The following is a 25,591-nucleotide window of genomic DNA, read 5'->3' on the forward strand; positions in this document are numbered from 1 at the left end:
GCAGTATTGAAACCATGATATCATAGCCAATGCATGTTCATCATGTTGTTATATTTGCCATTTACTAGGACAACGTAAGAGAGCAGGCACTTTCACTGATAGACCTCTTAGCAATTCTTTCAGCTGAGATTAGTCTAATAAAAAGTTATAAATCAAAATGAATATTGTAAAAAATAATAGTCTGCAGCACCATCGTTTATTAAACCATAAATCAATGTGAAACGGGGCGAATCTCTGAATGAGAATGAGGGTCGTCTTCTCATGGTTAGAGCAATCTAGGATCCTTGGGACGACCCTAAACCCTAACATGAACTCCTACCGTTACCCTAACCTTAACCCTTACTTTAACCATTTTAAATGCCATCTTAATGGGTGTCCTGTGTGGCATAGTTGGTAAGAGAATGGTGCTTGCAATTCCATGGTTGTTGGTTTGATTCCAATGGAGGACAAGTATTAAAATGTAAGTTGCTCTGGATAAGTGACTTACAGTATTGTAACCCTGAACAAGCACACCTGATTTGAGTGTATTTTATTTTTACAGGGACATGGCACATTAATCAACGTTTCAGTAAAAGTGCCGGTTTTAGCCAGCCGGCTAATTTTCATCTGCAGTCCCTGGGCAGGTTATTAAAAACAATTACAATATAGACAATCATTGAGCAGTGAGCACACGTAGAGAAGCATAGGACAAGCAAGACATAGCATACAGACAGAGCAACATAGGACAAGCAAGACGTAGCATACAGACAGAGCAACATAGAACAATAAGCAGCAAGACAAAATTCATAAAAACAACAGTGTTTCCACACCTCACAAGCTACAGACAACAGACAACATGGAAAGCGGCAATACACAGCTAGGGATTATGTTCACAAATCTGATTGACCTTTAGCCATGTATTCATACATTTTGTGAAAGTGTGATATGTGGTGCAGTTATGTGTGTCTGATGGCAGTGTATTCCAGACATGGGAAGCTCTCACAGAGAAAGCAGATTGACTAAAGGTGCTTTTCCTTAAGGGAACTATACAGTCACCTCTCATGGCAGACCTTGTGGATCTGCTGCCATATGTTTGGGTTTTCTGTTTAACAAAAATACTGAGTGGAGGGGGAGCCAGGCCATTTAGGATCTTGAATACAAGACATGCGTTGGTGTATTGCACAAGATTTTCCCAACTCAGGAGCTCATGCTCTCTGAGGATGTAACAGTAATGATGGCTATTGGGCTTCCTATCAAGCACTTTAAGAGCCTGTTTGTAGACAGACTGAATAGGTTTTAATGTTGTACAGCAAGCTTGGGCCCAACTAGTCAAGCAGTATGTTAAGTGGGGGAGTATCATAGATTTGAAGTACAGTTTTGCGACCTCTGTAGTCAAACAATTTCGTATAAATCTGAAATTAGCTAGGTTGAATTTGGTTATCTGAATTACCTTTTTCACATGCTTTTTAAAAGAGGTTGGAATCAAGTATGATGCCAAGGTACTTAAAATCAGATACCACCTGGAGCTTCTCCCCTGACACATAGACATCTGGTTAAGTAGCATCTGTTGCCCTCTTTGTGAAGAACATGCAAACAGTTTTTTTCACATTGAGATGCAAACACGAGTCACTGAGCAACTTTGTAACCTGGACCATTACAGTAGTGAGTTCTTGTGCAGCTTGTTGTTTGCTCTTTGCATGCACATATATCACTGTATCATCTGCATACATTTGAACTTCAGACCCAGTACAGGCAGAAGGCAGATCATTAATGTACAGGCTGAACAGGAGGGCCCCAGTATTGACCCTTGGGGCACGCCCACATCATAGCTAAGAGTGGGCGACAGCTCATTGCTCACTCAGACACACTGAGTTCTGCCTTCAAGGTATGATTTCATCCATCTCAAGGCATCGGGGGAAAAGTTGAACTTGGACAATTTTGTGATGAGAATCTCATGGTTAACAGTATCAAAAGCCTTCCTTAGGTCCAGAAACACAGCCCCAACAACGCCCCCTTTATCCGTCTTGGACTTCACATTTTCCAGAAGAAAGCAGTTGGCCGTTTCTGTGGAGTGTTTCACTCTGAAGCCAAACTGCATGGAGTGTAATGTGAAGGGGCTATTGTTGAGGTGGGCAATCAGTTGTTCTGCTACACACTTTTCAACAACCTTTGACACCACAGGTAGTATACTAATGGGCCTGTAGTTACTCATGTCAGCAGGGTCTCTCAAATGTCAATATGCCTTGTATACTGTTGTTCAGGTTAGTTATCATTGTTTTAGTTCACAATGGAGCCCCTAGATCCACTCTGCATACCCCTGTTACCCCCTTTGTCCCACCTCCCACACATGCGGTGACCTCACCCATTACAACCAGCATGTCCAGAGATACAACCTCTCTCATCATCACCCAGTGCCTGGGCTTACCTCCGCTGTACCCGCACCCCACCATACCCCTGTCTGCGCATTATGCCCTGAATATATTCTACCATGCCCAGAAACCTGCTCCTCTTATCCTCTGCCCCCAACGCTCTAGGCGACCAGTTTTGATAGCCTTTAGCCGCACCCTCATACTACTCCTTCTCTGTTCCGCGGGTGATGTGGAGGTAAACCCAGGCCCTGCATGTCCCCAGGTACCCTCATTTGTTGAGGGTTTGATTGATCGCCCCCCATCTAGCTTCAGAGTTTGTTCTGTTAGGTGACCTAAACTGGGATATGCTTAACACCCCGGCAGTCCTACAATCTAAGCTAGATGCCCTCAATCTCACTCAAATCATCAAGGAACCCACCAGGTACAACCCTAACTCTGTAAACAAGGGCACCCTCATAGACGTCATCCTGACCAACTGGCCCTCCAAATACACCTCCGCTGTCTTCAACCAGGATCTCAGCGATCACTGCCTCATTGCCTGTATCCGCCACGGAGCCGCAGTCAAACGACCACCCCTCATCACTGTCAAACGCTCCCTAAAACACTTCTGTGAGCAGGCCTTTCTAATCGACCTGGCCCGGGTATCCTGGAAGGACATTGACCTCATCCCGTCAGTTGAGGATGCCTGGTCATTCTTTAAAAGTAACTTCCTCACCATTTTAGATAAGCATGCTCCGTTCAAAAAATGCAGAACCAAGAACAGATACAGCCCTTGGTTCACCCCAGACCTGACTGCCCTCGACCAGCACAAAAACATCCTGTGGCGGACTGCAATAGCATCGAATAGCCCCCGTGATATGCAACTGTTCAGGGAAGTAAGGAACCAATACACGCAGTCAGTCAGGAAAGCTAAGGCCAGCTTCTTCAGGCAGAAATTTGCATCCTGTAGCTCCAACTCCAAAAAGTTCTGGGACACTGTGAAGTCCATGGAGAACAAGAGCACCTCCTCCCAGCTGCCCACTGCACTGAGGCTAGGTAACACGGTCTCCACCGATAAATCCATGATTATCGAAAACTTCAATAAGCACTTCTCAACGGCTGGCCATGCCTTCCGCCTGGCTACTCCAACCTCGGCCAACAGCTCCGCCCTCCCCGCAGCTCCTCGCCTAAGCCTCTCCAGGTTCTCCTTTACCCAAATCCAGATAGCAGATGTTCTGAAAGAGCTGCAAAACCTGGACCCGTACAAATCAGCTGGGCTTGACAATCTGGACCCTCTATTTCTGAAACTATCTGCCGCCATTGTCGCAACCCCTATTACCAGCCTGTTCAACCTCTCTTTCATATCGTCTGAGATCCCCAAGGATTGAAAGCTGCCGCAGTCATCCCCCTCTTCAAAGGGGGAGACACCTGGACCCAAACTGTTATAGACCTATATCCATCCTGCCCTGCCTATCTAAGGTCTTCGAAAGCCAAGTCAACAAACAGGTCACTGACCATCTCGAATCCCACCGTACCTTCTCCGCTGTGCAATCTGGTTTCCGAGCCGGTCACGGGTGCACCTCAGCCACACTCAAGGTACTAAACGATATCATAACCGCCATCGATAAAAGACAGTACTGTGCAGCCGTCTTCATCGACCTCGCCAAGGCTTTCGACTCTGTCAATCACCATATTCTTATCGGCAGACTCAATAGCCTCGGTTTTTCGGATGACTGCCTTGCCTGGTTCACCAATTACTTTGCAGACAGAGTTCAGTGTGTCAAATCGGAGGGCATGCTGTCCGGTCCTCTGGCAGTCTCTATGGGGGTGCCACAGGGTTCAATTCTCGGGCCGACTCTTTTCTCTGTATATATCAATGATGTTGCTCTTGCTGCGGGCGATTCCCTGATCCACCTCTACGCAGACGACACCATTCTATATACTTTCGGCCCGTCATTGGACACTGTGCTATCTAACCTCCAAACGAGCTTCAATGCCATACAGCACTCCTTCCGTGGCCTCCAACTGCTCTTAAACGCGAGTAAAACCAAATGCATGCTTTTCAACCGATCGCTGCCTGCACCCGCATAGCATCACCACCCTGGATGGTTCCGACCTTGAATATGTGGACATCTATAAGTACCTAGGTGTCTGGCTAGACTGCAAACTCTCCTTCCAGACTCACATCAAACATCTCCAATCGAAAATCAAATCAAGAGTCGGCTTTCTATTCCGCAACAAAGCCTCCTTCACTCACGCCGCCTAGCTTACCCTAGTAAAACTGACTATCCTACCGATCCTCGACTTTGGCGATGTCATCTACAAAATGGCCTCCAACACTCTACTCAGCAAACTGGATGCAGTCTATCACAGTGCCATCCGTTTTGTCACTAAAGCACCTTATACCACCCACCACTGCGACTTGTATGCTCTAGTCGGCTGGCCCTCGCTACATATTCATCGCCAGACCCACTGGCTCCAGGTCATCTACAAGTCCATGCTAGGTAAAGCTCCGCCTTATCTCAGTTCACTGGTCACGATGGCAACACCCATCCGTAGCACGCGCTCCAGCAGGTGTATCTCACTGATCATCCCTAAAGCCAACACCTCATTTGGCCGCCTTTGGTTCCAGTACTCTGCTGCCTGTGACTGGAACGAACTGCAAAAATCGCTGAAGTTGGAGACTTTTATCTCCCTCACCAACTTCAAACATCAGCTATCCGAGCAGCTAACCGATCGCTGCAGCTGTACATAGTCTATTGGTAAATAGCCCACCCATTTTCACCTACCTCATTCCCATACTGTTTTTATACTGTTTTTTATTTATTTACTTTTCTGCTCTTTTGCACACCAATATATCTACCTGTACATGACCATCTGATCATTTATCACTCCAGTGTTAATCTGCAAAATTGTATTATTCGCCTACCTCCTCATGCCTTTTGCACACATTGTATATAGACTGCCCATTTTTTCTACTGTGTTATTGACTTGTTAATTGTTTACTCCATGTGTAACTCTGTGTTGTCTGTTCACACTGCTATGCTTTATCTTGGCCAGGTCGCAGTTGCAAATGAGAACTTGTTCTCAACTAGCCTACCTGGTTAAATAAAGGTGAAATAAAAAAATAAAAAAGGGTCGCCCGATTTAAAGATGGCCGTTATTATGGCCGACTTCCATACTCTTGGAAACACCCCGAGACCAATAGATGTATTGGTGACCTTAGTAATGGGGCCAATGAGTGACTCTTTGTAGTTTTTAAGAAAGGTAGAGTCCAGCCCAAACACATCTTTGGCTTTAGAGTTCTTCAGTGAGCTAATCACCTTGTTCACCTTTGACTCAGAAACCTCCCTTATGATGAAGACAGGTTGAGCATCATTTACTAGCACTGAGCCGAATAAACCAGTGGAGGGGCTCTGTGTCAGTACCCTGACAGAGTCAATAAAGTAGGAATTGAAGGCTATTGCTATTTCGATTGCATCCTGTGTTAGATTGGTATTCACCATGATTTCTAGTCTTTTTGCAGTGTTACTATGGTCTTTCACTGTTAATTTTTTTAGATTCTCCAAAATCAATTTAGAATTTCCCTTTGCTTCACTAATTGTGTTAATAAAAAAGTTTGCCGTGGCCTGTCTGATTTCTTTCATCACCTTATTTCTCAACATGGTAAACCTACGTCTGTCATGCTCCAATTTGGATCTTAGGGCTATTTTTAGAGCATAATCTCGTTCTTTCATCAATTTCCAGATTTCTTCATTTAGGCAAGGAAGAGTTCTCTTTTGGCCAGGTTTGGATTTTATTTTCTATAGGAAACCATTTATTGTAGTCTGGATTGTGGATAGAAAAACCTGACTATTAGCTTTCACGTCTGTACAAGGACAAGCGATCATTCCAGTTAATTCCCTTAATTGCGTTTTCAAAATAGTTTAATTCACTCTTAGGTATTCTTAGTTGATCCGGCTTTCTAACAGTAGAGAGGTTAAACCTGCTCTTAGACAGCTTTCTGGCTATAAGTGTCAGATTATGATCAGATAGCCCAGTAACCATATTGAATGATTTAGTCACTCTCTCTGGTTTATTAGTGAACACCAAATCAATCTGTGTTTTAGAGCAACAAGTCACCCTAGTTGGCCATTTAACTAGCTGTGTAAGGTCAAAGGTATTAGTGATCCATTTGAGGTTTTTCCTACAAGACTTGTCTTCATAATTAATGTTAAAATCTCCCATTAAGATTACCTCTTTCCCAAAATCACCTTCCCTAAGCATGTTATTAAACTGATCAAAAAACACACTTTTGGTGGAAGGTGGCCTATACATTCCAATAAGGGTAAAATACATTTGGGGAGACAGTGTAACGTTCAGGCCAATACATTCTAGTTCATTATCACATGACCACTCAATTTGTTTACATCGGATATGTTCTTTAATGTAAATCATCACACCCCCTCTTCCTTCAATCCTGTCTCTCCTGAAAACATTGTAGCCAGGCACAATCAAAGCAGCACATGGAGAGGTTTTATGGAGCCGTGTCTCTGAGAGGCAGAGGAAGTGGAGGTTGGATTCAACTTGTCATCTAATCATCAAGCCCTCAGTGAGCTGAATTAGTTGTGTTTTTCCAGGGCTACAACAACAAGGTGTACTGGAGGACCAGGGTTGAGAAACACTGTGCTAAACGACTAAAATGTCAATGTAAAATGGATGATGTCAGAGTTGGGATATCCCAAGGATTCTGTTAAGACTTTTCCTTCTCATAGGATGGTGAAAAACAACAGCCATTTCGGGTAGGACTACTCAATTTCAGCAGCTGCGTCAGGCACAAAATGGTGCTGATGTTGGGCCATTTTAGTTGTCTATCCAATGTTAGCATACCTAAACCATGTTAACTTGAAGCTTACAATGAACATACAGTACGTGTAGGTATATGTGGGTGTATATTTTCATGTATTGATTACTGTGAAGTTCCTTGATCTTCTCCACTAAAGGTTGGACAGAGGTAAACTACGGACATTGGACCTTTCCCTCCTCCTCACTGCTGACAGGTTGGAGATACTTGACTCACAATGTGAAGTGGAGGTACATCGTAAAAATCACTTAACTGATAGACATGATGGGTTCAGGCTTGGATAGGTCCATTACCACTGTGGCCCCGGTATCAATCTGGAGCTGATTTGGCCTCTGTCAGTCCTACCGTCAGTCAGGGCTCCTGGTCAATGAGGGGCCCCATTGTCTCCCAATTGAAGTCCTACTTTGTCCTTCGAGCAAGATTGGCAATTCACAGAACTAACTGTTTGTCTACTGGAACTCATGTCAGAATGTATGAATAGACTAAGGCCCATGGTGGTTAGTGTGATCAGGGAGAAGGAAGGAGAAATAGAGAGAATCATGAGAAAACAAAAAGAGAATTACTTGACACATTGGAAAGAATTTACAAAAAGAACAGAGCAAATTAGAATGATATTTGGCCCTAAACAGAGAGTACACAGTGGCAGAATACCTGACCGATGTCTGAGCCTAAACTAAGGAAATCTTTGACTATGTACAGACTCAGTGAGCATAGCCTTGCTATTTAGAAAGGCCGCTGAAGGCAGACCTGGCTCTCAAGAGAAGACAGGCTATGTGCACACTGCCCACAAAATGAGGTGGAAACTGCTGCACTTCCTAACCTCCTGCCAAATGTATGACCATATTAGAGACACATATTTCCCTCAGATTACACAGACCCACAAAGAATTTAAAAAACAAATCAAATTTTGATAAACTCCCATATCTATTGGGTGAAAAACCACAGTGTGCAATTACATCAGGGCAACCAGTGAAGAACAAACACCATTGTAAATGCACCTATATTTATGTTGATTTATTTTTCAGTTTGTACTTTGTACTAACTATTTGCACATCATTACAACACTGTATATATACATAATATGATATATGAAATGTCTTAATTTGTTGGGAACTTTTGTGAGTGTAATGTCTACGGTTAACTTTAATATCTATTTCACTTGCTTTGGCAATGTAAACATATGTTTCCCATGTCAATAAAGCTCCTTAAAATTGACATTGAAAAATTGAGAGAGCGAGGGGGGGTGGGATATGTCTACAGAAACAGAGGAATGGAGGAAAAGATACACACTGACAGGCAAATGGATCGTTGCTAAACTGAAGAGAGTTAGAGACAGAACAGAAAGATAATCTGACCAACAGACAGATAGAAAAGGGAGTAAAAGTGACGTTTGGCAGTTGTCTCCTGTTGATCAGCGATGCGACACGGTCATTTACAGCGCACCACATCCATATGATATGTCATACACTGCCTGGCTGCCCACGGAAAGATGGCTCTGGGCTGGAAGGCAGCAGGAGGGAGGAAAGGAGTGGGAGGATAAACTGGATAATGGAATCAGAGGGAAGGAGAGGAGAAGAACAGAGGCGTTCAAACTCAGAGTGCATCATGGGTAATACACAATGACCTGAAGGAGATCCTTGCAGGGTCGAAACGTTAAAGGTGCGTGGAGGAGCTTATAAGTGTGCTCTATTTCTTTTATACCGACTTTTTTCGTCCCTGCACCCCACTAAAGGATATGCATTTGATTACACTTTAATACACACTGTACCGCCTCCACTCCCCCGAGTCATAAAACCTGGCGCTCATCTCTACCTCTATAAAACACGCAGTGCAGTTTCACGCCTTCTTTTCTCCCTCATTTCAATTTCTAGCTTTTTTTTTTTTAATAGGAACAAAGGCATTTTAGTATAGAAGGGAAACTCCTGTAATGTAAGGCCAGAAACAGTTAATGCACAAGGATTGACTGTAGAATATAACATGAGACTGAAAACTCTACTCTTGAAGAGGTATAAAGGCCGTATGAAAACCACATCCTGGGGCAGAGGTGTCAAACTCATTCCACGGAGAGCCGAGTGTCTGCGGGTTTTTGTTTTTTCCTTTCAATTAAGACCCAGACAACCATGTAAGGGGAGTTCCGTATTAATTAGTGACCTTAATTCATCCATCAAGTACAAGGGTGGTGCGAAAACACGCAGAACTAGCCCTCCGTGGAATGAGTTTGAGTTGTGTCCTAGGGGATTCTGAGTGGTGCGTGACTTCAACAAAGGCTGCAGGAAAAGAAAATAATAACAGACTGGAAAATACAGCAACCCATGCTGCATCTCTCTCTCTCTTTCTTGCTCTCTGCCTTTCTGTCTCTCTCCATCTCTTTCTCTCCTCTCGTCCTCAGTCTTGACTCAGGCATACCACACGACACCCTCCCCGCTTCCCCTCCCCCAGAGGGACGCAGGTTTTACGACAGTAACTTGACACTGCTCCTGTGTCCTATCACAGACAAGGCCGTAATTCACATCAAAGGCAGGCGGCAGCGAATCGTAGTGCAGCAATAAATTTGCTTGTCATGCGAGGACCAATGAGGGGCAAGCTTTAAATCACTTCTGTCAGCTTTGCGGCCAATAGCGTGGCAATGGCAGTAAATCTGTCTGAGAGGTGGGGGGTGGGCTCTGTTAATGGGTACTGCATTGCTGCTGGGGAATCCACAGGGAGCAGGATGAGGGGGATGGAGGGGTGGAGAAAAGAGAGTGGCTTTAAGAGGAGAAACATACAGGAAAATGGCAGTGTTTTTTTGTTGTCTTCCTCTTCTTTCCTTGGCTGTGTTAGAGTCCCACGAAAACAGATCTCTGGGCATGGAGCCAGAGAGAGGAGGCATTTATGACAGAAACAATCCTGAGCATGTGACCATCGAATAGGAAGACCCAGTAAACCAGCCACATCCGAAGCGGCAGCCTTCACCCTGTATAACATCCAAGAACATATCCACAATCATATACAAGATGTGACCATAAACCTATCACTATTTTCTGTTTGATCACACAAAGATAATGTAATACAGCTCACTGGATCAGGACTATAACAAGAACAGTTTCTGTTCAACATTAGTTGGCCACCATCTCCTAATGAGTTACAGAACTACTGTTTTTTGATCATTTAGTAGTGAACAGACATAACAAACTCCAACCAACCATAATCCCAATTGGGTTAGTAAATAAAATAATGCCCTATACAATAAAAACAGTATAAATGCAATGGAATAATGGCAGTGTAGCCTTGAGTTTTATACACCAATCCCATAATGATGAATATAAATTCCAGTCTTTAATCCTTGAGGCCCATATGTTCTAGTTTCATGTCTCGGAGTCATACTTGATGCAGGGAATTCCTTTCCTCTGGGTTCCCAGACTCGGGGTGTGGTGCAGCTATGCAGTGCCACAGGAGTTCAGAAAGCATTACTCTGACATTATGCCCCCCAAAGTGTTGATTTTGAGTGTGACTGATATGTGTAGACATCAGGCATGGTAGCATTGTCATCGTATGTCTACGTATGATCTCTCTTTCTCGATCTTTCAAACTAATGGAAATGTATCTTTTCCTGCCCCGCTATGTCTAAGAGTAAATGACTTTTCCCTCTGTCTCTCCAGCAGCTCCTGCAATACACTGGGTGGAATAGGGAACAACTGGCCAGTTTGCTTGCTATTCCCTCTTGTCTAACCAACTTGTACATCTGCAACCTCACACCATTACAAGCAAGTACATTTACATGCACTGCGACCACAGATGAGATTTGAGAGTAATTTATGTTCACATTACTACTTGTGGTATTGCTACACGTTTTTCTGTAGAATTGGGGCGCCTGGTGGCTCGAGTGGTAAGTTATAGCCGTGGAACGAGTGGAGGGAGGGGGGAACGTTGTGGTGATAGTGTTGTTTTTGGCTGTCTCTCCGTCCCAGGGCCCGAATTGACAGTGAGAATCTGTAAACAACAAGAAACAGCCAAAGTCATAAAGCACAGTTTAAACTGCGGGGAGAAGCTGCATATCGGCCCCAGGCCCACGTCTCATAAAAACTACACAGGTACACACACACGCAATCCCTGTGTGACAACAACCGTTATGCTGTGGCATTATGGTCGCCCACACTGCTACACAATCCAAGAATCCCATTTCACCCTGCTCTCTCTCTCTCTCTCTCTCTCTCTCTCTCACACACACACACACACACACACACACACACACACACACACACACACACACACACACACACACACACACACACACACACACACACACACACACACACACACACACACACACACACACACACACACACACACACACACACACACACACACACACACACACACACACACACACACACACACACACACACACACACACACACACACACACACACACACACACACACACACACACACACACACACACACACACACACACACACACACACACACACACACACACACACACACACACACACACACACACACACACACACACACACACACACACACACACACACACACACACACACACACACTCTCTCTCTCTCTCTCTCTCTCTCTGTTTGACGACAACCGTTATACGTTGACTTTGAACATTAAGATTGCCCACACTGCTACACAATCCCAGAATCCCATTTCACCCTGCTTTCACACACGCACCTCCGGGTTTGTTTATGCAAAACACATCCCCTAACGAATGTCTTTCTCTCCCCTTTATCACATGCCTTGGGTTTGCACAGCTTCCAGGGCCATAATAACAGCAACACAGATGGGAGCAGAATGCAATCAGGCAGACTCCTGCTCCAATATCCCTGATAGCACAGTGTGGCCATTCAATCATCTCGTTTCGACTAATGGTGGTGGATCCAATGATGTCAACCAAAACCCTTGATTTATTTGGCTTTGCACAAAACCCTTGATTTATTTGGCTTTGCAAATGAGCTAAGATTAACGAAGATCTATGCCGCCACACTTTTCACTGTTCAACACTGAATCAAGGTGTAGGATCACTGAATCAAAGTGTAGGATCACTGAATCAATGTGTAGAATCACTGAATCAAAGTGTAGGATCACTGAATCAATGTGTAGAATCACTAAATCAAAGTGTAGGATCACTGAATCAATGTGTAGAATCACTGAATCAATGTGTAGAATCACTGAATTGTTTAATAGTATATAGTGCAGGTGACACTAGTTTAAATGGTAAATATATATATATAAGCACAAGCTTTTTCCCCCTGAGTTTACGCAAGCAGAAGTCAAGATTTGAAAGTGGGACAATTACAGACAGATGCAAACATAAAGACATGGTAGACACTGAAGATATTCATTCTGACCTGAACGGACAGACGAGAACATCAACCATGGGACATTCCCGTTGTCAATAATACACATATCATAGGCATTAATTATAGACCTTTGACATACATCAACTCACACACTTGTAAACATTCCCTGTTATTAGATACAGGCACCAACCTGCAGAACACACACACTCAGATGCTGCCGGTCTGTGTGTATGTAAAACATAGGAGCATGCCAAACGGTGGCATTTCAGTCAATTATCCTGGTTTCTGTGTAATCAATATAAATTACCTCTCTGCCTCTTTATGGCTCTGCCGGGGTAATTAGCCGATGACAAATGAGTCCTTGACGGCTCGGAGGTGTCACTAACGTTCCCTGATGAAAATTAAAAGGATGGCAGCAGCGCTTCCCTGTGACCTTTCCCTACCCTCTGCACACTCAGTATGCAAACCTCATACACACTTTTAGTCTCAACTTTTGACATTTTGAAACACACACACAGGGAGAAAATGTGTATCCGCTGTCAGTATACCAGGGATTCCTAAAATCGAACACATTCTAGCATAGATCTGTTGTGATCGTCATGCCTACTTTCTATTGAGGTGTCCTGCGTACGGTGTCCGAATCTGCTGTTAAGCAACTTTCCAACATGCATCGGATTGGACACAAGTCAGTATGAATGATTTGTTTAAATATCTTAGTATGTCCTCTGTCACTACTCTGACATGTGCACTGTAGTGGCTTTGTCTCCCAGCAGGTGGCGATGTAATTCCTTTCAACTGCAGCATCTGCCCTACTGCGGCAAAAGATAGCCTCAAACTTTTCCCCAACAAACAAATATTTTACTGCACCACAAACAAGAAAAACCAATCAAATGCTTGCAGGTTTAAATAAAGTTTATTTGATCCAAGTTCTTTTCACAACGACAAGAGAAACGCAATGTAAAGAAAGCCTTGCATATCATTGTAATTATCACATTTAAATCACAAAATGTATGCTTCATGCACAACTACACAAGCAAAAAGTTGCCACATTTAGTGGAATCTCTAATAAAGGTTGTATACAAAGAGACACGAGCACAGCAAGGAGATGGCTCAGTGTTTTACTAATAGTCATGTTTCATATACCATACAATTATTAACACAGCCAACAGCTGTGCCCACTAAAATGCCCACTGAAATAGGCAAAATCCTATAGGAATAGGTGATTCATACTGGTCAGATCACATTTGTTGGTACTGTAATAGAACAGGTTGGAATCACCAACAGCCAGAGACAGTAAGGGTGTGTGGAGTTGAGACAACAACAAAAAAACTAATCCTGTTGTCTGGGCGATAAGAGCTCTGGATCTCCCACCACATGGGAATGGATAATCAAGACAGGAAATGGAGGATAGAAAATGCCACAGTAGGCCTGGCTGGTTCTGATTGGTGGCTCAATCAGAAGACTTCAGTGCATTGATCTCTGGGACACAGGAATAGGAATGATGTTATCAGGCGAGTGAGTGTTGGTAGGTGTGTATGTGACAGCAGAGACAACTCTCCTATCGCAGTAAGGACCACTTGATCTGTTCTTTTGCAGACTGAAGCACCTGAAATAGAGAAGAGAAAAACAGAGTGAGGAGAACTCGGTTTGGTTAACAGTCCCTCTAATACTGTTTATAGAAGATGAAAGCCATTAGCAACCCACAAAAAAGCAGAACTGTATAGTTTGGTAAATGTCCATCACCTCAAAATCCAACAACAGGTAGAAAATAATATATACAGTATAAAACACTGAAGGAAGCTTCCAGAACTTTCCTACTGTGATGTGAGGGAAGAGTGGTGGTGTGATGACACCAGTAATACTACTACACACAGGAACGATACATCAATGAATGAATCATTTTAATTCTGCAGACTAAAGTCTCTCAGTAACCATTATGAGGCGTGCGGGCCCAGGGTTGGCGATGACGATTAATGGACAGAGTGGGAGAGGGAGACACCTGCAGCCAGTAAAATGCCTGTCAGATGGGAGCATCCATCAGCGTAGTGCTCAGAGAGCCTGCCAGGTGTGGAGACACGCCACCTAGCTAACAGTGGAGCCTCATTAGCAGCTACACTGGGTACGCTCCCCTCTGTTCTCTTCCCTGTTCATTAAAATAAAGCTAATGTAGTAGCTTAATATACTGTTGGAGAGAAATACAATTAAATAGCTAACAGACAATGAGGGAATTTTAGGGATAAAAAGAGCTGGGAAGCATAAGCTACAGTATGTGCTAAAGATTGTTAGCCTGACAAACCACCTAGTCATCACTCAGCCATGTTGTTCACTGATATCCAAATCACATTACTATCAAACACACGTTTAAATTCCAGTACACCAGGTGGCAGGTCGCCTAGCGGTTAAATAGTTGGGCCAGTAACCAAAAGGTTGCTGGTTCAAATCTCAGAGCCAACTAGGTGGAAAATAATATGTTGATGTGCCCTTGAGCAAGGCACTTAACCCTAATTGCTCCAGGGTCGCTGTCAATAATGGCTGGTCCCTGGCCGTGACCCCAATCTCCAAGGGTGTCACATGTGGGATATGCCCCAAAAATATTTACAATTCACATGTGTATAATACACACTTGTACATGTGTGAAATAAGACTCATGTAAGCACCTACCCAATTATTAGTAGTACTAAAATAAATTGTACACACTTTTAACAAGTTAGGGTTAGGTTTACTAGGTAATATGAGATTTTCTCGTAAATAAGAAGCGCAATTACCTGAGACACAGTCTGTTCTGTTAAAGGAACATCATCCCCCTGTAAACATGAGAGAAATATAGTCCAGATCAATTTAAAATGTTGTTGACATCTGGGCAGTACAGTACTCCATGATAACAGAACCATGGTGTTTGACTGAGGAGAATCAATGGTCTTACTCTGAGGGCCACACGGTACACCACCTGCTGAGGGTCGCTCTCCAGAATGACTCTGGAAGACAGAAGAGCATAGATCACTCTCAATGGCTGACATCTAAATGCTAAGCAAAATGGGCATCCTCCCTAACCCTAAATAACCTTACTTCGAGGGGCTATTGTATCACCTAGATATGGACTAGTAGGATGGTTGATTTATATTGGACTGAGAGCCTATCCAGTCTCAGAAACGTTAAATTATGTAATAGTAGAGTATTTAACTGGTAAAATCCATCTGTGGGTATGTTTTAGATAAATAAAATAACTATAGTGAAGTCAAATAAACTAACAGGTTTGACGATTTCATCTTAAATCTGCCATAAATCCCCTTGTGACAGAGGGAGTGGAAGCATGATGTGGGCAACAGGGAGGGGCAATTGAATGTAAGCTTCAAAAAACACATTTTGATTGTAAAAAAACATTTCTAGCTATTGGTAACAGGGTTGGCGTGTTCTGCTCGACCTGCTTAGTTTTCAACCACAAAACACAAGACATTTCCAAAAGGGTTAGAACCAGTTCACCTGCTTTTACACTATGATTTGACTATTAGATGTTTAATTGTTTATAATTTTTATTGTTTCATTACATTAAAAAGAGTAACAGGATTGACCTTAAAAATGAGGGATAGGTTTATTTTCCCTTAACATTAATCACTAATCAAGTGAAATAAATAATAATCTTCAGAAATGACTTTTTCAAAGCAACAAAATAACTAGGGCTTTACTATGGAGAGAACCTGGAGAAATGTTGTGGGTTAAGTGGGTTAAGCTCGTCATAGAAGTCACAGAGAGACATGTCAAAACGCTGAATTGTGGCACTTCAGCAAGCCTTTATAAAAAAAAATGTTTTCGATGTGGTCAATATAACAGGCTTTGAAAAGGCAATATTGGTGCACAATTTATACTTAAAATATCAAAAAGGGAATAATTTTGTGGAACGACCCAGGTTGCCAAAGAATTCACCCCCCTAGGCATTTTCCCTATTTTGTTGCCTTACAATCTGGAATGAAATTTATTATAATAATTTTTTTAATCATTTGATTTACACAACATGCCTACCACTTTGAAGATGCAAAATATTTTTCAAAAATTGTGAAACAAACAAAACAGAAAACTTGTGTGCATAACTATTCACCCCCCCAAAGTCAATACTTTGTAGAGCCACCTTTCGCAGCAATTACAGCTGCAAGTCTCTTGGGGGTATGTCTCTATAAACTCGGCACATCTAGCCACTGGGATTTTTGCCCATTCTTCAAGACAAAACTGCTCCAACCCCTTCAAGTTGGATGGGTTCCGCTCATGTACAGCAATCTTTAAGTCATACCATAGATTCTCAATTGGATTGAGGTCTGGGCTTTGACTAGGCCATTCCAAGACATTTAAATGTTTCCCCTTAAACCACTCGAGTGTTGCTTTTAGCAGTATGCTTAGGGTCATTGTCCTGCTGGAAGTTGAACCTCCGTCACAGTCTCAAATCTCTGGAAGACAAACAGGTTTCCACTCAAGAATTTCCCTGTATTTAGCGCCATCCATCATTCCTTAAATTCTGACCAGTTTCCCAGGCCCTGCTGATGAAAAACGGTGTTCTCGTGGTGATGAGGTGTTGGGTTTGTGCCAGACATAGCGTTTTCCTTGATGGCTAAAAGGCTCAATTTTAGTCTCATCTGACCAGAGTACCTTCCTCCATATGTTTGGGGAGTCTCCCACATGCCTTTTGGCGAACACCAAACGTGTTTGCTTATTTTTTCATTAAGCAATGGCTTTTTTCTGGCCAACTCTTCCATAAAGCCCAGCCCTGTAGAGTGTACAGCTTATAGTGGTCCTATGGACAGATACTCCAATCTCCGCTGTGGAGCTTTGCAGCTCCTTCAGGGTTATCTTTGGTCTCTTTGTTGCCCCTCTGATTAATCCTCTCCTTGCCTGGTCTGGTCTGTGAGTTTTGGTGGGCGGCCCTCTCTTGGCAATTTGTTGTGGTGCCATATTCTTTCCATTTTTTAATAATGGATTTAATAATGCTCTGTGGGATGTTCAAAGGTTCTGATATTTTTTTATAACCCAACCCTGATCTGTACTTCTCCACATCTTTGTCCCTGACCTGTTTGGAGAGCTCCTTGTTCTTCATGGTGCTGCTTGTTTGGTGGTACCCCTTGTTTAATGGTGTTGCAGACTCTGGGGCCTTTCAGAACAGATATATATATATATATATATATACACTGAGATCATGTGACACTTAGATTGCACACAGGTGGACTTTATTTAACTAATTATGTGACTTCGAAGATAATTGGTTGCACCAGATCTTATTTAGGGGCTTCATAGCAAAGGGGGTGAATACATATGCACACACCACTTTTCCATTACATTTTTTACAACAACTTTTTTTCTTCCATTTCACCAATTTGGACTATTTTGTGTATGTCCATTACATGAAATCCCAACAAACATCCATTTAATTTACAGGTTGTAATGCAACAAAATAGGAAAAACGCCAAGGGGGATGAATAATTTTGCTGTACTCCATAGTGTGATGTCTGTCTTTGAAAGCATCCAGTCTAGATGGAAAAGTTGGTTTGGTCAGGGAGTCAAAGGACATACTAGAGGAGAATACACAGCTCCAGAGACCTCTGCTTTGGGGTGAGATAAGTACTCTACCTACCCCCCATCCACAATCTCATCCACTGCCAGGAACAGGCCCTCCATGTTCTCCAGCAAGGCCCGCCGCTCAACATTTTTCCTGCAGGAGGACAAAGAAAGGGAGCTTAAAACACACATCCTGACCTCTCTATGGAAACTAACAAAGTGTTACAAATGTCTCATTCAGTTGCTTATTCAACTACACTGAACAAAAACTGTAAAACGCCATTTGTAAAAGTGTTGGTCCCATGTTTCATGAGCTGAAAAAACCCCACACAAAAAGCAGCTTTGTCACACAACAATGCCACAGATGTCTCAAGTTGAGGGAGCGTGCAATTGGCATGCTGACTGCAGGAATGTCTACCAGAGCTGTTTCCAGAGAATAGAATGTTACATTTAAATCTAATCAAATGTTATTGGTCACATACACATGTTTAGCAGATGTTATTGAAGGTGTAGTGAAATACTTGTAATTTCTCTACTATAAGCCGCCTCCAACATCCCTTTAGAGAACCAGCCTCACAACCGCAGACTAAGTGTAACCACTCCAGCTCAGGACCACCATATCTGGCTTCTTAAGCTGCGGGATCGTCTGAGACAAGCCACCAGGACAGCTGATGAAACTGTGGGTTTGCACAACCAAAGAATTTCTACACAAACTGTCAGAATCCATCTCAGGGAAGCTCATATGCATGCTTGTCGTCCTCACCAGGGTCTTGACCTTACTGCAGTTTGGCGTCACAACTGACTTCAGTGGGCAATTGCTCACCTTCAATGGCCACTGGCATGCTGGAGAAGTGTGCTCTTCACGGATGAATCCCAGTTGCAACTGTACCGTGCAGATAGAAGACAGTGTGTATGTCGTCATGTAGGCGAGCACCCCATGGTGGAGGTGGGGTTATGGTATGGGCAGGCATAAGCTACGGATAACGAGCACAACTGCATTTTATCGATGGAAATTGAATGTACAGAGATACCGTGATGAGATTCTGAGGCCCATTGTCGTGCCATTCATCTGCCGCCATCACCTCTTGTTTCAGCATGATAATGCACAGGCCCATATCGCAAGGATCTGTACACAATTTCTGGAAGCTGAAAATGTCCCAGTTCTTCCATGGCCTGCACACTCAACAGACATGTCACCCATTGAGCATGTTTGGGATGCTCTGGATCGACGTGTACAACAGCGTGGACCAGTTCCCACAAATTTCCGGCAACTTCGCACAGACCTTGAAGAGGAGTGGGACAACATTCCACAGGCCACAATCAACAGCCTGATGAACTCTATGCGAAGGAGATGTGTCGCGCTGAATGAGGCAAACAGCAGACACAACAGATACTGACAGGTTTTCTGATCCCCACCCCTACTTTTTATTTTTAAGGTCAGTCAGGTGAAATCCATAGATTAAAGCGTAATGAATTTATTTCAATTGACTGATTTCCTTATATGAATGGTATGCATCTCAGTCAAATCTTTAAATGGTTGCATTTATATTTTTGTTCAGTGTAAATAAAGTGCAGTCTTACCTTAGCATCTGGCTGAGCGAATCAAACAGACAGTTAAGCACTGACATAAGCATCAACTGGGGGAGCAAATAACAAAACGTATTAATGTTTTGTGGGAGAAACAACCCAACATAGGCAATGTTTCAGTGTGTTTTGTTAGAGTACCACCACCAGCCTACCTCATTTTCATGTGAACTGCCAATAACATAAAAGTAGAGGTCAATGTTGCTTTTGTACACAACGGTAAGACCTTCTAGGAGCGCTATCTCACCTGGGTAAAGAAGCGGAGAGAGTTCAGTCTATGATACAACATCTTCATTATACCAGTTATTATACCAGTTATAATACACAGAAGCCTTCATGCAATTGAGAACAGATCAGCACTCAAAGCCTTTGGCAAGAGATGGAATAGCAAGTAATGAAGCCTGTGACCATAATGTAAACTGAAGCGCATATGATTAATTCGGTCGAAAAAACATCTTACTGTCTGTGCGGTGTGTCTTGTTGAAGATGTTCTTCTCAAAAGCTTTCTGCTCTTTCACAGTGGGATAGGTTTCATCATAGTACTGTGGGGCAGAAGTCAAACGGAGATCACATACAGTGTCTTCAGAAAGTATTTACACCCCTTGCCTCATTCTACATTTTGTTGTTACAAAATGGGATGTATGTTATTTTTTTAGATTCATGTAAATAAACAATAATATATATTGATTAGATAAGTATTCAACCCCCCTGAGTCAATACATGTTAGAATAACCTTTAGCATCGATAACAGTCTTTTGGGGTAAATCTCTAAGAGGTTTGCACATCTGGATTGTACAATATTTGCCCATTATTTTTTTTGTAAACTCTTAAGCTCTGTCAAGTTGGTTGTTGATCATTGCTAGACAGCCATTTTAAAGTTTTGCCATAGATTTCCAAGCGGATTTAAGTCAACTAACTAGGCCACTCAGGAACATTCAATGTCATCTTGGTAAGCAACCCCCATGTATTTTTGGCCTTGGGTTTTATGTTACTGTCCTGCTGAAAGGTAAATATGTCTCCCAGTGTCAGGTTTTCCTTTAGGATCTTGCCTGTGCTTAGCTCTATTCTATTTCTTCTTATCCTACAAAAATGTCCTAGTCCTTGCCGATGACGATTACTATGTAATTTAGGTTAGCATTGTGGAGTAACTACAATGTTGTTGATCCATCTTCAGTTATCACAGCCATTCAATTCTTAACTGTTTTAAAATCACCATTGGTCTCATGATGAAATCCCTGAGCGGTTTTCTTCCTCTCCGGCAACTGAGTTAGGAGGGACACCTGTATCTTTGTAGTGACTGGGTGTAATGGTATACAATCCAAAGCATAATTAATAACTTCACCATACTCAAAGGCAGTGGTGGAAAAAGTACCCAATTGTCAGACTTGAGTAAAAGTAACGATACCTTAATAGAAAATGACTCAAGTAAAAGTTAGTCAACCAGTAAAATACTACTTGAGTAAAAGTCAAAAACTATTTGGTTTTAAATAAACTTAAGTATCAAAAGTAAAACGCATAAATACTTTCAAATTCCTTATATTAAGCAAACTAGACTGCATCATTTTCTTAATGTTTTATTTATTTACAGATAGCCAGGGGCACACGCCAACATAATTTACAAACAAAGTACGTGTGTTTAGTGAGTCTGCCAGAACAGAGGCAGAAGGCGTAACCAGGGACGTTCTCTGAATAAGTGTGTGAATTTGACAATTTGTCTGTTCTGCTAAGCATTCAAAATGTGACGAGTACTTTTGGGTGTCAGGGAAAATGTATGGAGTAAAAAGTAAATTATTTTCTTTAGGAATGTAGTTAAGTAAAAGTAGTCAAAAATAGAAATAGTAAAGTACAGATACCCCCAAAAACAACTGAAGTACTTTACACTACTGCTCAAAAGAGAAATTCAGTGTCTGATTTATTTTGATTTTTTTTACCCATCTACCAATAGCTGCGCTTCTTTGAGAGGCATTGGAAAACCTCCCTGGTCATTGTGGTTGAATCTGTGCTTGAGATAGTTGTATGTGTTGGGTAGAGAAACGGGGTAGTCATTTAAAAATCATGTAATCCATTATTATTGCACACAGAGTCCATTTAACTTATTACGTGACTTGTTAAGAAAATGTTTACTACTGAACGTATTTAGGCTTGCCATAAGAGAAGGGTTGGAAACTTATTGACTCAAGACATTTCAGCTTTTCATTTTTTAAAATCTAATTTGTATCCATTTTAAATTCAGGCTGTAACAATAAATGTGGAAAAAGTCAAGAGGTGTGAATACTGTGTGTCAAGTGCTTGACTTGGGCAGGAGCTCACCGGAGCAGAGTACTTGCAACTCAAATGTTATACTGCTTGAGCTTGAAGAGCTCCTGCACCTAAATATAAAACAGTACCAGCACCCAAAATGAGTACCAGAACCTATTTCAGTCCAGGTCAAGCACTGACAGTGTCACAAAATAAGTCATAGTTTGAGCACACAGGCAATTTGTTACCCAGGTAGTCAGCTGAATGTAAAATTACAAAACTATGTTGGCTACTTTGCATCTACTCATGCAGCTGGATGAATATTGACATGCTGTGAAGCAGAGACGCTTACAAAGCTTTCCCTCGCCTCCAGGTGGTAAGGGTAGGTAACAACACATCTGCAACGCTGAACCTCAACACGGGGCCCCTCAGGGGTGCATGCTCAGTCCCCTCCTGTACTCCCTGTTCATTCATGACTGCACAGTCAGGCACGACTCCAACACCATCATTAAGTTTGCTGATAACACAACAGTGGTAGGCCTGATCACCGACAACGATGAGACAGCCTATAGGGAGGAGGTCAGAGACCTGACCGTGTGGTGCAAGGACAACAACCTCTCCCTCAACGTGATCAAGACAAATGAGATTATTGTTGACTACAGGAAAACTAGGACCGAGCACGCCCCCATTCTCATCGACAGGGCTGTAGTGGAGCAGGTTGAGAGCTTCAAGTTCCTTGACGTCCACATCACCAACAAACGAACATGGTCCAAGCACACCAAGGCATTCGTGAAGAGGGCACAACAAAACATATTCCCCCTCAGGAGACTAAAAAGATTTGGCATGGGCCCTCAGATCCTCAAAATGTTTTACAGCTGTACCATCAAGAGCATCCTGATTGGTATGGTAACTGCTCCGCCTCCGACCGCAAGGCACTACAGAGGGTAGTGCGTACAGCCCAGTATATCACCGGGAGCCAAGCTTCCTGCCATCCAGGACCTCTATACCAGGCGGTGTCAGAGGAAGGCCCAAGAAAATGGTCAAAGACCCCACCCAACCCAGTCATAGACTGTTCTCTCTGCTACCGCACGGCAAGCAGTACTGGAGTGCCAAGTCTAGGTCCAAGAGGCTTCTAAACAGCTTCTACCCCCAAGCCATAAGACTCCTGATCAGCTAATCAAATGGCTACCCAGACTGTTTGCATTGCTACCCCTTCTACGCGGCTGTTACTCTATTATCTATGCATAGTCACTTTACTAACTCTACCTACATGTACATATTACCTTGACACCAGTGCCCCTGCTTGTAAGTAAGCATTTCACTGTAAGGTCTACATCTGTTGTATTCGACACATGTGACAAATAAGGTTTGATTTGAAGCACATTGACTGTGGGGGCAGGTGCTGGTAGTTCATTCGTCGCTGTTGATTAGCTAGTTACCTTGGCGTACAGTCTTTCCCCGTCATTGTCCAGGATGAGCACAGCCTTCACGGTGTACAGAGTGGGTTCCTGATGAAGAGAATGTTGTATTTTGTTCAGTGAACATGATGCCAAACAACTTGAACGACAAGCGCTGACTGATCAGTTGCAATCTGACAACAATCATAACATGCCGGTTAGCTAGCTACTAATTCTGTGAACTGGCTAGTTAAACTGTGTCCTTCTACATTGTTGGGCTAACAGAGGCAACTACCCCTGATACATCAATATCATAGTGTCATTCAAATCACAAATATTAACATAAATAGCATGAAATGCATGTTATGAGAGCGCTAACAGTACCAGGCTGAGTGCGTCCATTTTGTCTTACTACCAGATGACGTGGATTCAGGGACAAAACTCTCTCTGTGATTGGTGCAACACAGAAATGCGGTCAGATAAGACATACCGTTGGTTGCCTTTCACATCAGTCAAATCAGGTCCTCAAATGGCATTTACCCAGACTTTGTCTTTTTTTTAAATTATATTATTATTTTTATTTTTTATTAACAACAAATCAATACATAAAGCACATGAGGGAACACAAGCATACATAGATTACAAATAATGGACAATAGAGCTAGGGGGTACAATATCACATTAAAAATGTGGTTTTCTGTTTGTAAATTTACATTTGTGTATATGAAATTTGGCCAAAAGAATAATGAAATTAATTACGTAAAAATGTTTTAGCTTTTACCCAGACTTTGTCGCCACCTTTGTACAGAGTGTCTTGACGACACAAGATATAATAATTTAATTGATGACGTACTCCTGAATCGTTATATAAAATAAAATGCTATTGGTCGCATATTCCTATTTTGCAGATGTTATCGCAGGTGCAGCGAAATGCTTGTGTTTCTAGCTCTGAGTCCAGAGTCCAGAATATAAATATATATGATGGTGTGTTTTTATTTATTTATTTATTTATTTTATTTATTATTATTATTTATTCAAAATGCAGATGGAACAAAAAAAAAAATTATAATAATAATAAACAATTCTAGTGCAATTGTAATCACTATAAAAATATCTTATTATAATGATTTAGGAAAATATTATTCTTGTTATTGTTCAATAGGGTTAATGTTTTAATAAAATATTTAAATTCAATCCAAAAAATAATTTTGGAATTTTTGTTTGTGTAGGAAGTATTTTGCAACAAGAATTTTTAAAAATCACAATCATGTCAGTGGTTTTGTTCTCATTGCGATAGTAACATATTATATCTTTCATGTCAAAACATAGGTAGTGTTCATAATGGTAAATAAGTATTTTGCAAGGTTTCCCCAAAATTCTGACACAAATTTACATTAAAAGAACAAGTGGGATAGATTCTCACCTTTTTCACAGCAAACGCAGATATCATCAATAGCCACAAATTTGGATATCATAGAATTATATGGATATATCTTATGTAAAATTTTGAAGTGCACTTCCTTGACTTTGTTTGGTATAAAATATTTGTACGGCCTCAACCATGCATTTTTCCAGTGTGTAAGTTGGATTTGTGAATTAAGAATGTGTCTTATATATTTATTACAACAAGATTTCTCAAGTAAACCCACGCCTTCCAATCTGAGTTCTGGATCAACTTTGTGATCATTACCAAAGCTAAGATGAGTTTTCATTGGTGTAGTTAGACCACTGGGAACGGCTTTGATCACAGAAATAAACTCTCTGAATAGTATTGGAAACTCTTTCAATGTTATAAATTGTTCATACGTGAGAATATTACCCTTGTTGTCGAAAACATCAAGAACAAAGTCAATATTCCACTCATGCTAGCTGGGGTAGAACAATGACTTATTCCTTACTTCAAATTGTTATTTATGTCAACAAAATCCAACACTTCTAGATCGCCTTCAGCTCTTTTGTTAGAAAGGACTGACTTTTTTAGTTTGTGAGACTTATTTTTCCAGATGAAGTCAAGAAAGGTCTTATTGATCTTTTTACAAGTAGAAGGATTTACACATAACGATAATGAGGGGTACACAAAATGAGACAGTCCCTCTGTCTTGGACAGAAGTACTCTCCCAAGTATAGAAAGATCTCTCTGTAGCCAATTATTGAATATATTTTTGGTTTTCTTAGTTTTAGGAGAGAAATTCAAATGTTGTCTGACTAAGTGTTTTTTTGACAGATGTATTCCTAAATATTTAACACATTCCTTTACAGGAATATTTTATATTTCTTTATCATCAGAGTCAAATAATATATGATGGTGTGTACATAGCCGCAGGAAGTCGGGAGGATGAGGGTGCTGCAGCACCCACT

At 41.9% G+C, this 25,591-nt stretch overlaps 1 protein-coding gene across 1 annotated transcript; it reads right to left on the minus strand.

Annotated features, from left to right (window-relative positions):
* Nucleotides 1-13,370: 13,370 nt before the first annotated feature.
* Nucleotides 13,371-23,703, minus strand: LOC115143093 (coatomer subunit zeta-1). Its single transcript, XM_029683164.1, has 9 exons — nucleotides 23,618-23,703; nucleotides 23,276-23,344; nucleotides 20,059-20,140; nucleotides 19,754-19,845; nucleotides 19,596-19,651; nucleotides 18,091-18,168; nucleotides 15,400-15,451; nucleotides 15,242-15,280; nucleotides 13,371-14,082 (listed from the first exon to the last, which is right to left on the minus strand). The coding sequence occupies exons 1-9, from the start codon at nucleotides 23,633-23,635 to the stop codon at nucleotides 14,035-14,037; spliced, it is 534 nt and encodes a 177-aa protein (XP_029539024.1). The 5' UTR covers nucleotides 23,636-23,703; the 3' UTR covers nucleotides 13,371-14,034.
* Between the last annotated feature and the right edge of the window lie 1,888 nt (nucleotides 23,704-25,591).

Source organism: Oncorhynchus nerka, linkage group LG15 (genome assembly GCF_034236695.1).
Source record: "Oncorhynchus nerka isolate Pitt River linkage group LG15, Oner_Uvic_2.0, whole genome shotgun sequence".
Taxonomy (NCBI): domain Eukaryota; kingdom Metazoa; phylum Chordata; class Actinopteri; order Salmoniformes; family Salmonidae; genus Oncorhynchus; species Oncorhynchus nerka.

Bases quoted from the DNA above. Each gene is read 5' to 3' on its own strand.
- LOC115143093 (XM_029683164.1), bottom strand. The intron at 19,652-19,753 runs GTAGGCTGGTGG...TTGCTCCCCCAG, and splicing joins GCAGTTCACATGAAAATGAG to TTGATGCTTATGTCAGTGCT. The intron at 18,169-19,595 runs GTAAGACTGCAC...GTCCTCCTGCAG, and splicing joins TCGCTCAGCCAGATGCTAAG to GAAAAATGTTGAGCGGCGGG.